This window comes from Mus caroli, unplaced genomic scaffold (assembly GCF_978045245.1).
Source record: "Mus caroli unplaced genomic scaffold, Mus_caroli_1 scaffold_9, whole genome shotgun sequence".
NCBI lineage: Eukaryota > Metazoa > Chordata > Mammalia > Rodentia > Muridae > Mus > Mus caroli.
Window position 1 is genome coordinate 57954359 of NW_028227264.1, and position 13613 is coordinate 57967971.

Consider the following 13613-nt stretch of genomic DNA (forward strand, 5'->3'; position numbering starts at 1 on the left):
TGTTTACGTGAAGAACAAATGACCTCTTGTCTTGGAATCTTCATTAGCTTAAAAACTGTAAAGGATCCATGGATTTTTGAATGGCCTTCCTAGAAGTGCTTAGGGGACGAGGGAACTGGGATAAATGTCGTCCGTTCTCCCTGCCTGTGTTCTGATTCGGTTGTATCTTTTCTGTTTCTTGCTGGGACCTGTGCCCCTGCTAGAAAATTGCCCAGGAACGAGAAAAATTTGCTGATGAAGGCAGCATCTTCTACACCCTTGGCGAGTGTGGGCTCATCTCCTTCTCCGACTACATCTTCCTCACAACAGTCCTCTCCAGTGAGTACGATCTTCCCATCCTGTCTGTCTGTAAGGAGCCCCGAGAAATGCAGAAACGGCTCAGCTGATTAGCTGGAAAACAGCCCCTAGCTTACAGTTAGCGGACTGTAAATCCTACGAGATCCCATTTGTTTTGCTTTGTTTGTTTTTCTTCTGTAATTTGGGTGTAAACTCTCTTGAAAGGAAAAGAAAACCTAAGGTGTCAAGGTAGAATTTTTAAAGATGACAGCCTGCTGGTTTGCCCCTGCTGTAACTGGGCTCTGTGTTCGGTGAGGACCAGATGCACACGGCGACTGTCACAACTGTCACGGCATGGTGCCACTCTGCACACTCCTGGCTCTGTTGGCCTGCCCATGTTGAGTGGTCACTTATTAATCTTGGAATGGTATTCCTAGAGACTCAAAGCTCAGTTTTCACTTATGGAGAACACAGGTAAGTTTTTAAATGTTGAACTATCTAGGGTATGCAACTCTGGCTCTTTCTCTTAGCGTGAATTGTAATCATTCAGAAAAACCAAACAAAATGTTCATAGCTCTCTGTGAAGTCTGTTAAAATGTAACTCAGGCCAGAGTTGTAGGCAACTGCAGGGTAGAGGTGAAGTATTGGCCTAGCACGGCACAGTCCTAGGTTCAGCCCCAACACTGCAAAAGAAAATACCCATAGTGGACCGGAGTTCAGACACAGTGTTAACAAAGTGATTCCGAGTGCTCTTCCAGCTAGGAGAGAGACAGCCATTTCCCTCACCTTATCTCCTCTCCTGCCACAGCTGAGTTTCTGTAAAAGATAAAACCCTGAGTCAGGTGGTGGCTTTGAGACTGGGTCTCTTTATGTAGCCTAGGCTGCCCTCAAACTTGGAATGCCCCTGTCTCAACCTGAAAGTATACGCCATTCTACAACACTGTGCCCAGCGAATGGGTTTTTACAGACGGAAGACAATTCCTGCCGTGACCAACTACTTCAGCCTTACTCCTTCAGTGTAACTGCTAACAAGGGAGATAAGACTTCTGCCTTGGGCTGGTGAGATGGCTCAGTGGGTAAGAGCACCCGACTGCTCTTCCGAAGGTCAGGAGTTCAAATCCCAGCAACCACATGGTGGCTCACAACCATCCGTAACAAGATCTGACTCCCTCTTCTGGAGTGTCTGAAGACAGCTACAGTGTACTTACATATAATAAATAAATAAATCTTAAAAAAAAAAAAAAAAAAAAAAAAAAAAAGACTTCTGCCTTGTCACAGAACCCTGTGGGTGCCACTGCAGGAAGAATGTATGTGGCAACCCAGTGCTACAATGAAAATGCCCATTAACATAGTGACGACAACCCGAAAATAAGCATACCTTGGCTTTGGTTTCTTTTCTTTTTCTTTCTTTCTTCCTTTCTTTCTTTCTTTTTTTTTCCTTTTTTTTTTTTTTTTTTTGAGACAGAGTTTCTCTGTGTGTCCCTGGCTATCATGGCACTCACCCTATAGACCAGGCTGGCCTCCAAGTCACAGAGATCTGCCTGCCTCTGCCTCCCTAGTACTGGGACTAAAGGAGTGTACCTTGCCACACCCAGCCCACACCTTGACTCATTTTTTAAAAATACAAGTCATTTTCTGGGTATGTCTATATACCTACATATATGTGTGTATGCCACTCATTGTGGCTGATGAGAGCTCAACCCTGAACCTCTATAAAAGCAGCAAATGCCCTAACCTCTGGGCTGTCTTTCCAGCCCCTTGTTGCGCTCCCCCTACACCCACACACACCCACACACACCCACACACACATTTGGAAATTTTTCTGCTGCTCAGATTCCTTGTGATGCTCTTCAGATGAACTGGTGATGTAGACGTTTCCCACACTTCAGCCTGGAGCGTGCCCTGTTGTTGCCTTCGTTTTACAGGTGAAGAGACTCAGTATACAAAATGTTCCAGAACGTACCCCTAGTCCCATCCCTGGATGGATGGATGGATGGATGGATGGATGGATGGATGGATGGATGATAAACAGGCATTGCTAGTCATTTGGCATAGGACTAGAACATGAAATGCATTAGTGTATTTGTCTTTCTGATAAACAGTGGGTAGCTGGGGCCATAGAGTAGGCCAGTGGGAAGGGTCACCCAGCTGAGGCAAGACTTCCCATCTGCTGAGTCCCTAGCACTCAATGGGTGGACTCCCGCCATCCCTTGGTGCTGCCAATACTGTACCGTAGCGGACTGAAGCACGGGACCCCGGGCCACTTGAACAGCTGTACTCTGTTGTCAGAAAGAAAATCTGAGAACTATGCATGGCAGATTGTTCTTTTCCAATTTACCACGCCTAAAAATCAACCCGGGGAAGCTGCTTTCCTGAAGGATTATGTTGTGCGGTGCGGTGCGATTTCTCATTAAATAGTGTTCATTGTCATGGAAACTTCTTGGCAGTTTGATAAGAAACATCTGTACGTAAAGCAAGACTTTTCTCCTGCCGTGTGAGACTTGAGTACGGCCTTCCTTGGCCAGCTAACCACTGAGCGGCTGTCCTCCTGCCTCACACACACACACACACACAGCTCCGAAACACTTTTCTTGCTTTACTTTGATTTTCCTCCTCGGCCCTAATCCCCACTTGAGAGTCTGGGTCATTCATTGTTTACCTTATTAATTGTACCTTCTCCAACCTAAACCTTTGAGTTACATAACAGCAATCACAAGTTTGTAGTGATGGCCACTGCAGATGATTGCAGTGCACGAAGAGTTGCGGCAAAGACCCAGAACAAGAATCTAAAATATATTGGGGTTCGTGTGTTTGTTTCTTCCAAAACCAGCCTTGCTCTTGGTACCCTAGGCCAGGAATAAATAGTCTTTGTAGCTGTTAATGTCTTCAGTCTGCAGCTGTGCCAGCAGAGTGAGGGAAACCTGGTTTTTAAATTAACATATTTCATAACTCGCTTGATCCCTTATGCTAATTCAGAACCCATGTGTTGTACCCTCCCCTAGGCCAGATTCACAGATTCTGCTGTTTACAGCCCATTTCCGTGGTCCGCTTTGATGGATTTTTTTTTAGCATGAGCATCTGTATTAAGCAGACTGTCTAGTAATTATATTTAAAATATTTACTAGCTAGCTATTCATCAATAAAATAAGTTTAGATTCTTATTAGGCAAGATGATTAATAATTATTATTAAGTAATTTCCAGAGAGCCTCTGATCCTTAAAGTAGGTTAATAAGAATCAAACGAGAATACGGAGGCACAGTTATTAATGCCTCATTATCTACACTGTCCAGCTGCAGCATTGGCTCATGGTCCTAAGATGGAAGGGGGCCATTTTTCCTCATATCCAAGTACAGAGAAATGCTATCAGGATTTATCTAGAATGCTGGATATTATTAATTTGGGTCATTTTTATTAATGCTATTCTACAAAATGACAGTGTAACTTAAAATCTGGCTCTTGCCTGTTGTCACCCGATTTTATTTTGACAAATGACTATTTGTTTTGTATTCTTCTCTCCGTAGCTATCCTAATTACAATTGTTAATCCCGTGAGCTAATACCATGGGACAGTCTTGGCTGGGGAGGCAATGGTAATGAGACATTTATAAAAGCTCAAGATGAAGCGTCTTCCTTGCTATTCACTGTGAAACTTCAAAAGGCACCAGAGAACCCTGTGGCAGGCTCAGTACCTAGGGCTTTAAAGTTCATGTAGGTCTAATGACTGTCAGGCATAACTCAGCACATTCTGGTTTGGGCTATTTTAGATTTCAGGCAATGAATAAAGAAGTTTGAATTGTGTCTTTACGGTAGCTGAATTTTGGCTGAGTAAATATTAAATCGTGTCTCACTGTTTTGCATATTTCTTATAAATTCATACATGTGCTGGACAGTCACAATAATGATGATGATTTTTTTAAAAAATCCTTTCAGATTTGTAGTATGTGAGGTCATGTTTGAGCAGCTATGTGTGAGAACAGATGTCATTTCAGTGATGCCAGGTCTCCAGAAAGCAGACATATCGACATCATTGTATCAGCCACCACCCAAGGGAGGGTTTTACTTGGGATGAACAGGACAGAATTCTTCTGGAAGGATGTGTGACTTATGACAGTGTCATGTGGACTTTGGTGTCATGCCCTGTCTCTCTTCTGTTACCCTAGGCAGACTGAAAGTTAGCTCTCTCTGAGTCACGAATAACCCCTTCTGATTACTGTCCCCCTCATCCTCAGGGCCACCCCTGTCCTCTAAGGTTCTGTGGGAGCTTAGTTCTCAGCAGTTACTATGTTTCGGGGCCTTCTCTCATGGCCTGTAAGCCCTGGACTGGAACCCAGTTTCTATACCTGCCTGCACACCTAGCCGCACGTCTGTCGGTATGCCGTGCCTTTTACCTTAAACATGAAGCTTACAATGTTGTGAATGCTCAGGCTTCATCTTGGCTCCTTCCTTGTTTCTGAAACAAGTTTTTAAGGGGCCATTGCAAGCTGGGTATAGAGGCACATGCCTATAACACCAGCATTTGGGAGTCTGAGGAAGGAGGATGGCTGCAAGGTTGAGATCAGCCAGGATATATAGTAAATTCAAGGCCAGCTTGGAACACATAGCAAATCCTTGTCTCAAAAGGGTCAGGATGAAGAGTACTGCCGTTGAGGGTTTTTCCCAATTACCATCTATCCTAGAGAAGCTAGTCAGCACAATTTGCAGCATATGCAATTACTCCACGCATATGTATTGGCTAGATAAATGAAATTTTATGAGCTGTTACTTTACACATATTAAAATTTTATATTTCTGAACATACCTTCAGCTTCTTGATTAATATTTTAAAACTATTTTATATTAATATTCTCTATTACATATAAACAAAGCCAGAAATTTAATTATAATAGCCAGAATGTTTTTTCTGTTGGGACACTTAATTAAAAACCAAATAGCTTTTGGATACCAAACAGAGTAGCATACAAAGAGGGGTCCTTCAGATTGAATGGGTTAAGTAACAAACTCGGATTCTTTTAATAAAGCAGCTAGATCTAAGCAGCGAGGTGGCAAATTCCATCTCAGCACAAGCCGTTGCCTTGGTTATTGAACTTCTATTTTTGAAATGAAGCCACACAAAATGAAAAGAAGGTCGAGTTGGTGAGCATTTGTCTTTAAGCTCTCTCAATACGAGACCAGGATTCTGTCACATAGGCAGATGTAATTTGGGCATAAGACAGTAATGAACATGAAGAGAGTGTATTCATGCTGTGAAACCTGACCTTATGCAGGTACAACTTGGGATTGCTTCACAGAACCCCTCCTGCAGGCACTCTGGAGAAATCTAAGCGCTCTGACATTTCTGGCACTGAGTACCCTTGACAGCACAAGCAGTGTCAGGATGGCCAGGGTATATAGATGAGAAACGCGGCTCTCCGGGATAAAGTCCAGACTGGCTGTGGACTGTCAACCAGAGCCATCAATCTTTACGCTTGTCTTCACATAGGAAGTTGGCAGTGGTGGTAAACATCTGGCTGGAATGTATTTTATTATGAAAATGGCAGTGGAAGAAGTTGTAAGTAGACTGTCTATACAGCTTGAAGCTGGAGAAATACAAAATAAATTACATATATAAATTATATATAATATATCATATGTATTACATATTTCATAAGAGGTCTTAAAGTTCAGAATCCCTTGACATGATGTGTCTCATACTATCAACATTCAGAAACTTGAGCAATTGATCGATTAAGCACACAGCATTTCAATGAGGAGTAAAGGTCTCCTCCTCCTAGGATTTCCAAATATCAGTGAAACTGGATCAATATCAATTTTATGTCCATTCTGAGAATACATTAAATTTATAAATTACTGTTTAGAACATAATAGAACAGAAACATGGTGCTTCTGAGTGGAACCTCCCAGTAAGTGCTGCCAGAAATAACAGCTTGAGACCCTCTGGCTTTAAGGGTGCCTTGGATAGTGCGTAAATCCCAGAGTGTAGGCTTGTCTAGGCAATGTGCAGTGTCAGCATCATGACTGCACCTTACATTTTGGGCAGCTTCCCCCTCAGCTCTGTGGAAAGGTTTAACTGTCTAGATTGAGCTCCATCCTCCAAGCTATATGAGCAGTCTTTCGTAACTGCACAGAGATCTAAAGGGCTGTAGGATGTGGAGATGAACTAGTACATTCGACCCTAAGTCACATCCCCAGCACACACACAGAAACACTCAGCATTGATCGCCTCTGTGAGAGGCAGTTTGTTATTCCTCTTCTCCCTTGACTACCAAATCCTCAGAGTGTACCCAGCTATGTGTGCAGCAGATTAACTGCTTGGATTGACCTTTACATTTGACTGACAGCTCCCTCCTTACTCTGGACAGCCTTCATCAGGCACTTGCATAAAGTTCCTACCCATGAGCTTAGACTAATGAAATAATCACATACATAATGATGTTAGTCTTACAACGTACATTGGAAAAGAGCTCAGGGTGGCTGAGTTTTTCGGTTAGCCTGTAAAACAGTGGCCTGAGCCAGCTACTGTCAACCTATGCAATGAGGCTCAATAGCATTCTTTTTTTAAAGATTGATTTATTTATGCATATGAGAACACTGTAGCGATCTTCAGGCACACCAGGAGAGGACATCAGATCCGATTACAGATGGTTGTGAGCCACCATGTGCTTGCTGGGAATTGAACTCAGGACCTTCATATAATGTATGTAATACAGAAATGTGGTCAGCAATGAAAATGTTCATAATGTATTGATGAGTCAAAATTTACCCATTATATGATTACATATTGGAAAACCATATATGTTTTCACATGTCGTGAACTTTGGCATTTTAGGTAGACTTTTTGTCTTGTTTCTCCAGGGACATTTCTAAATACTGTATTCTCAAAGATAGAAACGGATTTCTTATTTTAATCATTTCAATTTATTTAATGTGAAAACTGCATGTGTGTGTATACACGTGGAGCAGGCTCTCTACTGACCACACCCTCTCCTGGTCCAGTATGAGCTGGTTTTAGCAAAGACATGATGCTGTTTCACAGTGTGTAGTCTGGCTCCCCTTGAGTGTGTTTAATGGGAATGTACAGCCGTCTGGCCACAACAGAAATAACCAGAAAATAATAGAACTTACTCTTGCAGGGCGTAGTAAGTTACTAAATGGTAAGAAACTAAACCTTGTGGTATAGTCGAAAAGATCAGAAAGTGTTTAAAATCGTAATTCCAGCACAACCCGAAGAAAGAACTTCAGTTTAAATTTTATTCCACAACAATATTTTTCTATAACAAACTATAGTCTGGATGGGTTTTCTGTTGAACGTAGCTTTACGTTTTCTTTCTTCCTCCCTTGTGTCCTAGAGACGCCAGACAGCACACACAAAGGCTGCTTGCTAAGGAGAGGAGCTGCCGATGACGTCTAGATACCATACTGACTGACCCAGCTCTGAGTGTAGAGAAGCTCAGTTAATTCTTCACACTACCTTATGGGCTTGAGTGGAAATTTTCAGGTTCCTTTTTAAACTTAAAGTGGATAAGGCTCTAGAAGAAAGTATCCTGACGGCAAAGGACTGCCTCGGAAGGCCTGAGTTCTGGGTAGTTCTACAATCCAAACTCCTGCCATAGGCTTGGGGGCACGAAAGCTCGGGGACATGTCCTGTCCTCTATCCTTGTCCACAGACCCCCTAGGCCCAAAGCTCTCAGATCAGGGTGAGCAGATGTCAGACAAGCTGGAACGAGGGTGACTCCTGAGCCACTGGTTTCTCCTCAGGGTGGGTCTGCAACACCATGAGCTCCACCCAGGGGCAGCGAGTCACAGGGTCCTTGGCCACCTGCTGAGAGCCACCACTGTTCATACAGTTGAGGCTGCGTCATTTAAATACATAGGTCAACTCTAGTGCCACTCTGCTCTTAGACTGTGCGTGAGTGACCATCTGCAGAACCACTGGGGTGTTCAGGTCTCAAAGGTGATGGTTGCTGATGAAAGCCGTATCTAAGCATGCATATCTAAGCACAGCTTCTCTCTAGACTCTCCAGCAAAACTCCAGGGAAGACGCACATCTCCTTGCTTTTAGCTGTGTGTTCAGCCCACAATGAGCCAGGCCTGGTTCTCTTCGCTTGTTTTCTTCGGCCTTTGTCCCTCTGAATCCCTCGGATCCCTCTGTTCCTTGAAAGCCCCAGGAGAGATGAGGCATCCTGGATCCTGGCGGGACTTGCCTGGGGTCTCAAGCATGTTGAACTTTTCTGTATAGCTCAGATAAGTGGGGACCAAGTGCAATGAAGCATGCCTGCAGTCTCAGCCCTGGAAGGCTGAGGCAGGAGGATTGCAAGTTTGAGTCCAGTCTGGAATACATGGGAGGACCTTGCCTCAAGATTGACTCTTTATATATAAGAACCAGGGATAGTGCAGATACATGGCCATAAAAAAAAAAAATTAAACGGGCTGGGTTTGTTGGCTTTGTTCTTTAGCAGTGAGGCCCTCTTCAACTCCAGGCACGGCTTGGCTCACTGCAGTTGTTTCTGGAGAAGGGGTTCTCCCTTCTTGCAGATCTCAGCGCCAGTGGCAGAGCAGAGGTGAGAACCCACAGGCTGCCTAAGGCACTGACCGACCGTGCATGCGGAGAGTTTTAGCCCTTAGCTTGCTTATGTCTGGTGGTCAAGGGAGGCCCATGAGCAGGAGCTGAGTCCTGTGAGGATCTGTCAGCTCACAGACCTGTAGAAGATTGCATTGCAAGTTAGTCACTGTATGGGACACAGTCCCAGTTTCCAAGTAGGGCTTGAGCTCTTACAGGAAGACCTCCACAGCAGGTGACATCATCACTGCACTAGCCCTTACAACACTATTTACAATAGGTGACCTCATCCCTGCACTTAGCTCAGACTTCAGCCTCCAGGACTGGGACAGCTCAGCGGACCGCTCAGTTTCCCTACACCGGCCACCTTTGCCTGAATGTAACCCTGCAGGTGACAGCCCCAGACTCAGAACCCTCTGGGCAAGAGTGTTACAGTCTGCTGTGTCCATTTGCCTTTGAAGCCCCTGGGTCATCCTTCCATGGACACTTCCTCCCTCCCTTGGGCTGCTTCCTTACTGAGTGGTACTGAGAGAGCACAGTCCCAGATTGTCATCCGGATGCTGTGTTTGGAGGGCGGCTGGCCAGTGCAATGAGGCACTCTTGAACCTATGCATCCTCGAGGCATCGCTAGTAATACAGCCGTAGTAGATGACTGGGAACCAACCCTGAAGATCCCAGTCCACGCTCGGCTCTGGGTTGCTGAGGCCCTAGCAGAACCCAACTGAGACTTGAAAAAGGACCAGGGGACTCCCCCAGGTGGCTGTCCTCTTTCTGTTGGACTTCAGGATAAGGAGAGAAAGAGACCCCAAACCCTGTCCTGGGTAGAGGGAAATCTGAGAGGTTATTCAGGGAAGTGGTTTTGAAGCTCTGCAGGCTGTTAGAACAATCCAGCAACCCTGCTGGTCCTTCTAGCACCAGCTGCAAAGATCCCCCCACTCCCCCCCCCGCACCCCTCCCAGCAGTAGGGAGGGGGGAGCCCAAAGGATTTCCAGAGTTCCTATGAAGGATTCACTGCCACAAATAAAACCAGACTGAAATAACCAGTCTAGGTCAATGAAAAGAGAATCCATCTGCGTGCCGCTGCTTAATTGCCTTTAAAATGATTCTGAGGATATTTGCATCCTGGGAAGTGTTCCTCAGAAGCCACAGTCTCCCCAGGCAGTGTTGAGCCACAGCTGTGGCGCACTTGACGGAGGCATGCTCCCTACTCCATAAAGGACAAGAGTTCCTCCAGACATCCTTTCTGAATGCCAGTACCTGAAGCATTCAGAAAAGCTCTTCTTAAAGCCAGGAGTGGTCGTGTGTGTGTGTGTGTGTGTGTGTGTGTGTGTGTGTGTGTGTGTGTGTGTGTGTGTGTGTGTTTGGAATCCCAGCGCTCCAGAGGCAGAGCTGGGGCATATTGAAGTTCAAGGCCAGTCTGGATGACAGCCAGTTCCAAGAGAGCTTATGTTAGAAAAAGATGCTACCTCAAAACGAGCAAAAAGAAATATCTAATACTAGCAGAGCTTTTAAAAATTACTTAATTTTGAGACCAGGTTTTCCTCTATAGCCCTGACTGATCTGTTCTGCTATGTAGACCAGGCTGGCCTTGAACTCACAGAGATCTGCTTGCCACTGCCTCCCAAGTGCTGAAATTCTAAATGTATACCACCACACCATTTTTATTTTTGTTTATGTGTGTGTATGTGTACTTATATGGCACCTTGTAACAGTCTCAAAATTGCTGAAGGAAGACCCTAGACTCAGTATGCAAAAACAAAGATTGTTTATTCTGGGGGGAAAAAAACCAGCATGCAGGAGTCACCATTATCTAAAATGGCAACCCTAGACAAAGACAAGCAGGCCTTCTTATAGGGAACCGGGGAACTCTCTAGAAGGATTAGATAATCTAAAATTTTGTTGGTGGGTCATATTGCTAGGGGCTCACAGGTGGTCGGTGGCCTGCATTCCTATGTCATGAACGTTCAACCATGTGATGAGTTAGGGCTGCTAGCACAGATGGCCCAACTCTGAGATGAGATAATTCCCCAGGCAGTTCTTGGGTAGGGGGCTTTATGATCTTAGCTGGATTTTATGGTCTGTTCCTAGAGCTGGTATCTTATGACCTAGTTTCTGAGACTCAAAAGTCGACTCCTGAAGCTGGTACATTATGCCCTTTTTTGAAATCAGACCTGGTCCTTAAAAATGCAGGCAAATGGGGTCCTTAAATGGAGACAAATGGAGTTTATATTGTCCTTTCAACATAGCTGTTGAAAGACCCACAGCATGAGGACTTCCCCACATTCTGACTCAGGAGAGGCAACACCCTAAATCACTCACAAGAAACGGTCTTTTTTCTTGGTTTTTTTTTGTTTGTTTGTTTGTTTTGTTTTTTCTGGTTTTTCGAGACAGGGTTTCTCTGTGTAGCCCTGGCTGTCCTGTAACTCACTTTATAGACCAGGCTGGTCTCGAACTCAGAAATCTGCCTGCCTCTGCCTCCCGAGTGCTGGGATTAAAGGTGTGCACCACCATGCCTGGCTGAGAAATGGTCTTGATGCAAATTGCAAGAAGACTTATTTCAAGAGCGCTCTCGGGCCCATGGCCGAGTAGCTGGGTAAGGGGTATTTAAAGGAAGAAACCACAACTCAAGGGGGTCGGGAGGGCATTGTTGGAAAATACCAAAAATAACAGTTAAGAGTCACGAGGAAGTCACAAGTCACAAGGAAAAATACCTGATAATTGTGAGGTTATTTCTCAAGACAATTTCTATGAGCCTCTAACAATAGCACATTTGCGTAGCAGGTTCCATGAATGGTCAGGGTGGTCCTTTTTGAACAAACACTCCCTGAACCCAGAAAGCAGGTGGGTGGAGGAATGTTGCTATCTTTTTTATGATTAGCATGCCTTGGAGCATTGAGTCACAAAGGTCACATTCTCAAGCCTGGGCCTAAAGGCCTAGTTTTTATGTTTTTATGTTTCACTTTTTCACTGTAAATGCCCATGGAGACCAGAAGATGATGTTGGGTCCCCTGGAGTTATAAGTGTTTATAAGCTGCCTGATATGGGTATTGGGAACCAAACTCAGGTCTTCCAGTCCTCCCCTCCCCCAGCCCTACAGAGAACAAGACACCAGGGCATCATGTAATAATCTAGCCCATTAATTTAAAAAAAAAAAAAAGTAGTCTTGTCTGACATCATGTGATAACCTAGGCCATTATTTGAAAACGAGAAAATGTAGCCTTATTCTCAAAAGCACATCAAGTCCAGACATAACTGTATTTAGAATGTTGCTTTGTGCAGCATTGCCCACTTAAGGTGCTTCACAAATAGACCTTTGGGATGCTGGGATCTCAAGCATGCCTGAGAGTCCTGGTAGGGCTAGGATAATGGTTCTGGGGGTTGTAGGTCTGTTTGTTTATTTCTTCAGCAAATGAAATGGTTAGCTTGTAAGAGCTACACAGTAGATTGGGGGGGCTCTTACATAAGAAAGTTAATTAATACAGTTGGCAGATTTTGGGTCTCAGAAGTGGGGACTTCCATGTCAGATAATCAGAGGCTGTCTGATCAGCTGTACAAATATAGCAGAGAAGCCGACCACTGAATGGAGGCTCATGGTCTAAAGGTTTTCCTGACTCAGAATTCTGTGCTACTGCACATCAGCAACCTCATTATAGCCTACAGCGTCCATTATCAGCAGGAATGATGGACATGGGTAGTAAGTAGCTCTCTGACTGGAGAACCAGATTAACTGAAAGTCAGCTTGCTTAGAGGGCAACCTGTTCCTTTGTTCATTGTTCTGTGAGTAACTGAATGGCACGGTTTCCCACTGTGAGAAGAGCCACGGTTAGAGATCCCCCCCCCAAGTCCCCAACCCCTGCCCCTTGTGCATAAGCACAGTAAGCAAAGTGACCCTGAAGGGGTGGCTACTGTTCTTGCCATCTGAATGTTTGACTTGGTGCATGCAAACAAGACACTTTATTGTTGTTGTTGTTGTTGTTATTGATGAATCAGAAGGTTTAAAATGTGCTCTGGGGTAGTATTGCGTTATTACTGCTATCATTGGTGTCATGGTATGAAACTATTGTGAAAATAGATTTGTAACTGGATTAAACCTGATTAGACCTAGGCTCCGCAGCCTAGCAGGGAAAGATTGTCATGTCCATTTTAATCCATTCCAGCATGTGGCTAGACCATAGAAATCATGTAGGAAATAGGTTCCGTGGCTCTGTAAAGGGAAAGCCTCACTGTTCGCCCTGTGGGTAGCCTCAAGTTCAAAAGAATGCCTCTCTAGCCTTCCTGTGGAAGCAGGTCATGAGTTACCATAAACCTAGGACCCCTGAAGGTTGCCGGACAGCTAGATTTTAAAATCACTGTGAATTCTACACTTAAAGGGAAGCAGGGAGGCTTCCCAGAGAATTCCCCAACAGCATGTCTTGAAGGCATGCTGTTTTGTGGCTTGTTTGTCTTGCATGTTTTGTTGTAGTTGGTGGAAGACTGAACATATTAAGGGGATTCCTGATGGGGACCCTATACTGATGGGCTGGCTGGGCATGCTCAAATGATAATGTACAGGGCAGCGGCAGTCTGGCTCAACCTCCCTAGTGCCAGAGGAGAGCAGTGCAACCTTGGTGTATCCCTGCATAGTGCCTGCCACCAGAGTAGCTCCATAGACAACCCGTGCTTGGTTCAGAGGACCCAAGCAGGACAGAAAGTCGCAGGAACTTGTACATATAGAGTGCTGTCTTGTTGGTAAAATTAATTTAACCTTAGTTGTAGGAAGAATTATTAACCATGATTTGAT

General features: G+C 44.6%; 1 protein-coding gene across 1 annotated transcript in view; it reads left to right on the forward strand.

Annotated features, from left to right (window-relative positions):
* Positions 1–13613, forward strand: part of Micu1 (mitochondrial calcium uptake 1) — a 152002-nt gene that overhangs the window by 65593 nt on the left and 72796 nt on the right. Inside the window, exon 6 of the mRNA XM_021173987.3 lies at positions 204–318. Within this exon, the coding sequence (XP_021029646.1) occupies positions 204–318 (115 nt within the window). The remainder of the gene's footprint in view (positions 1–203; positions 319–13613) is intronic.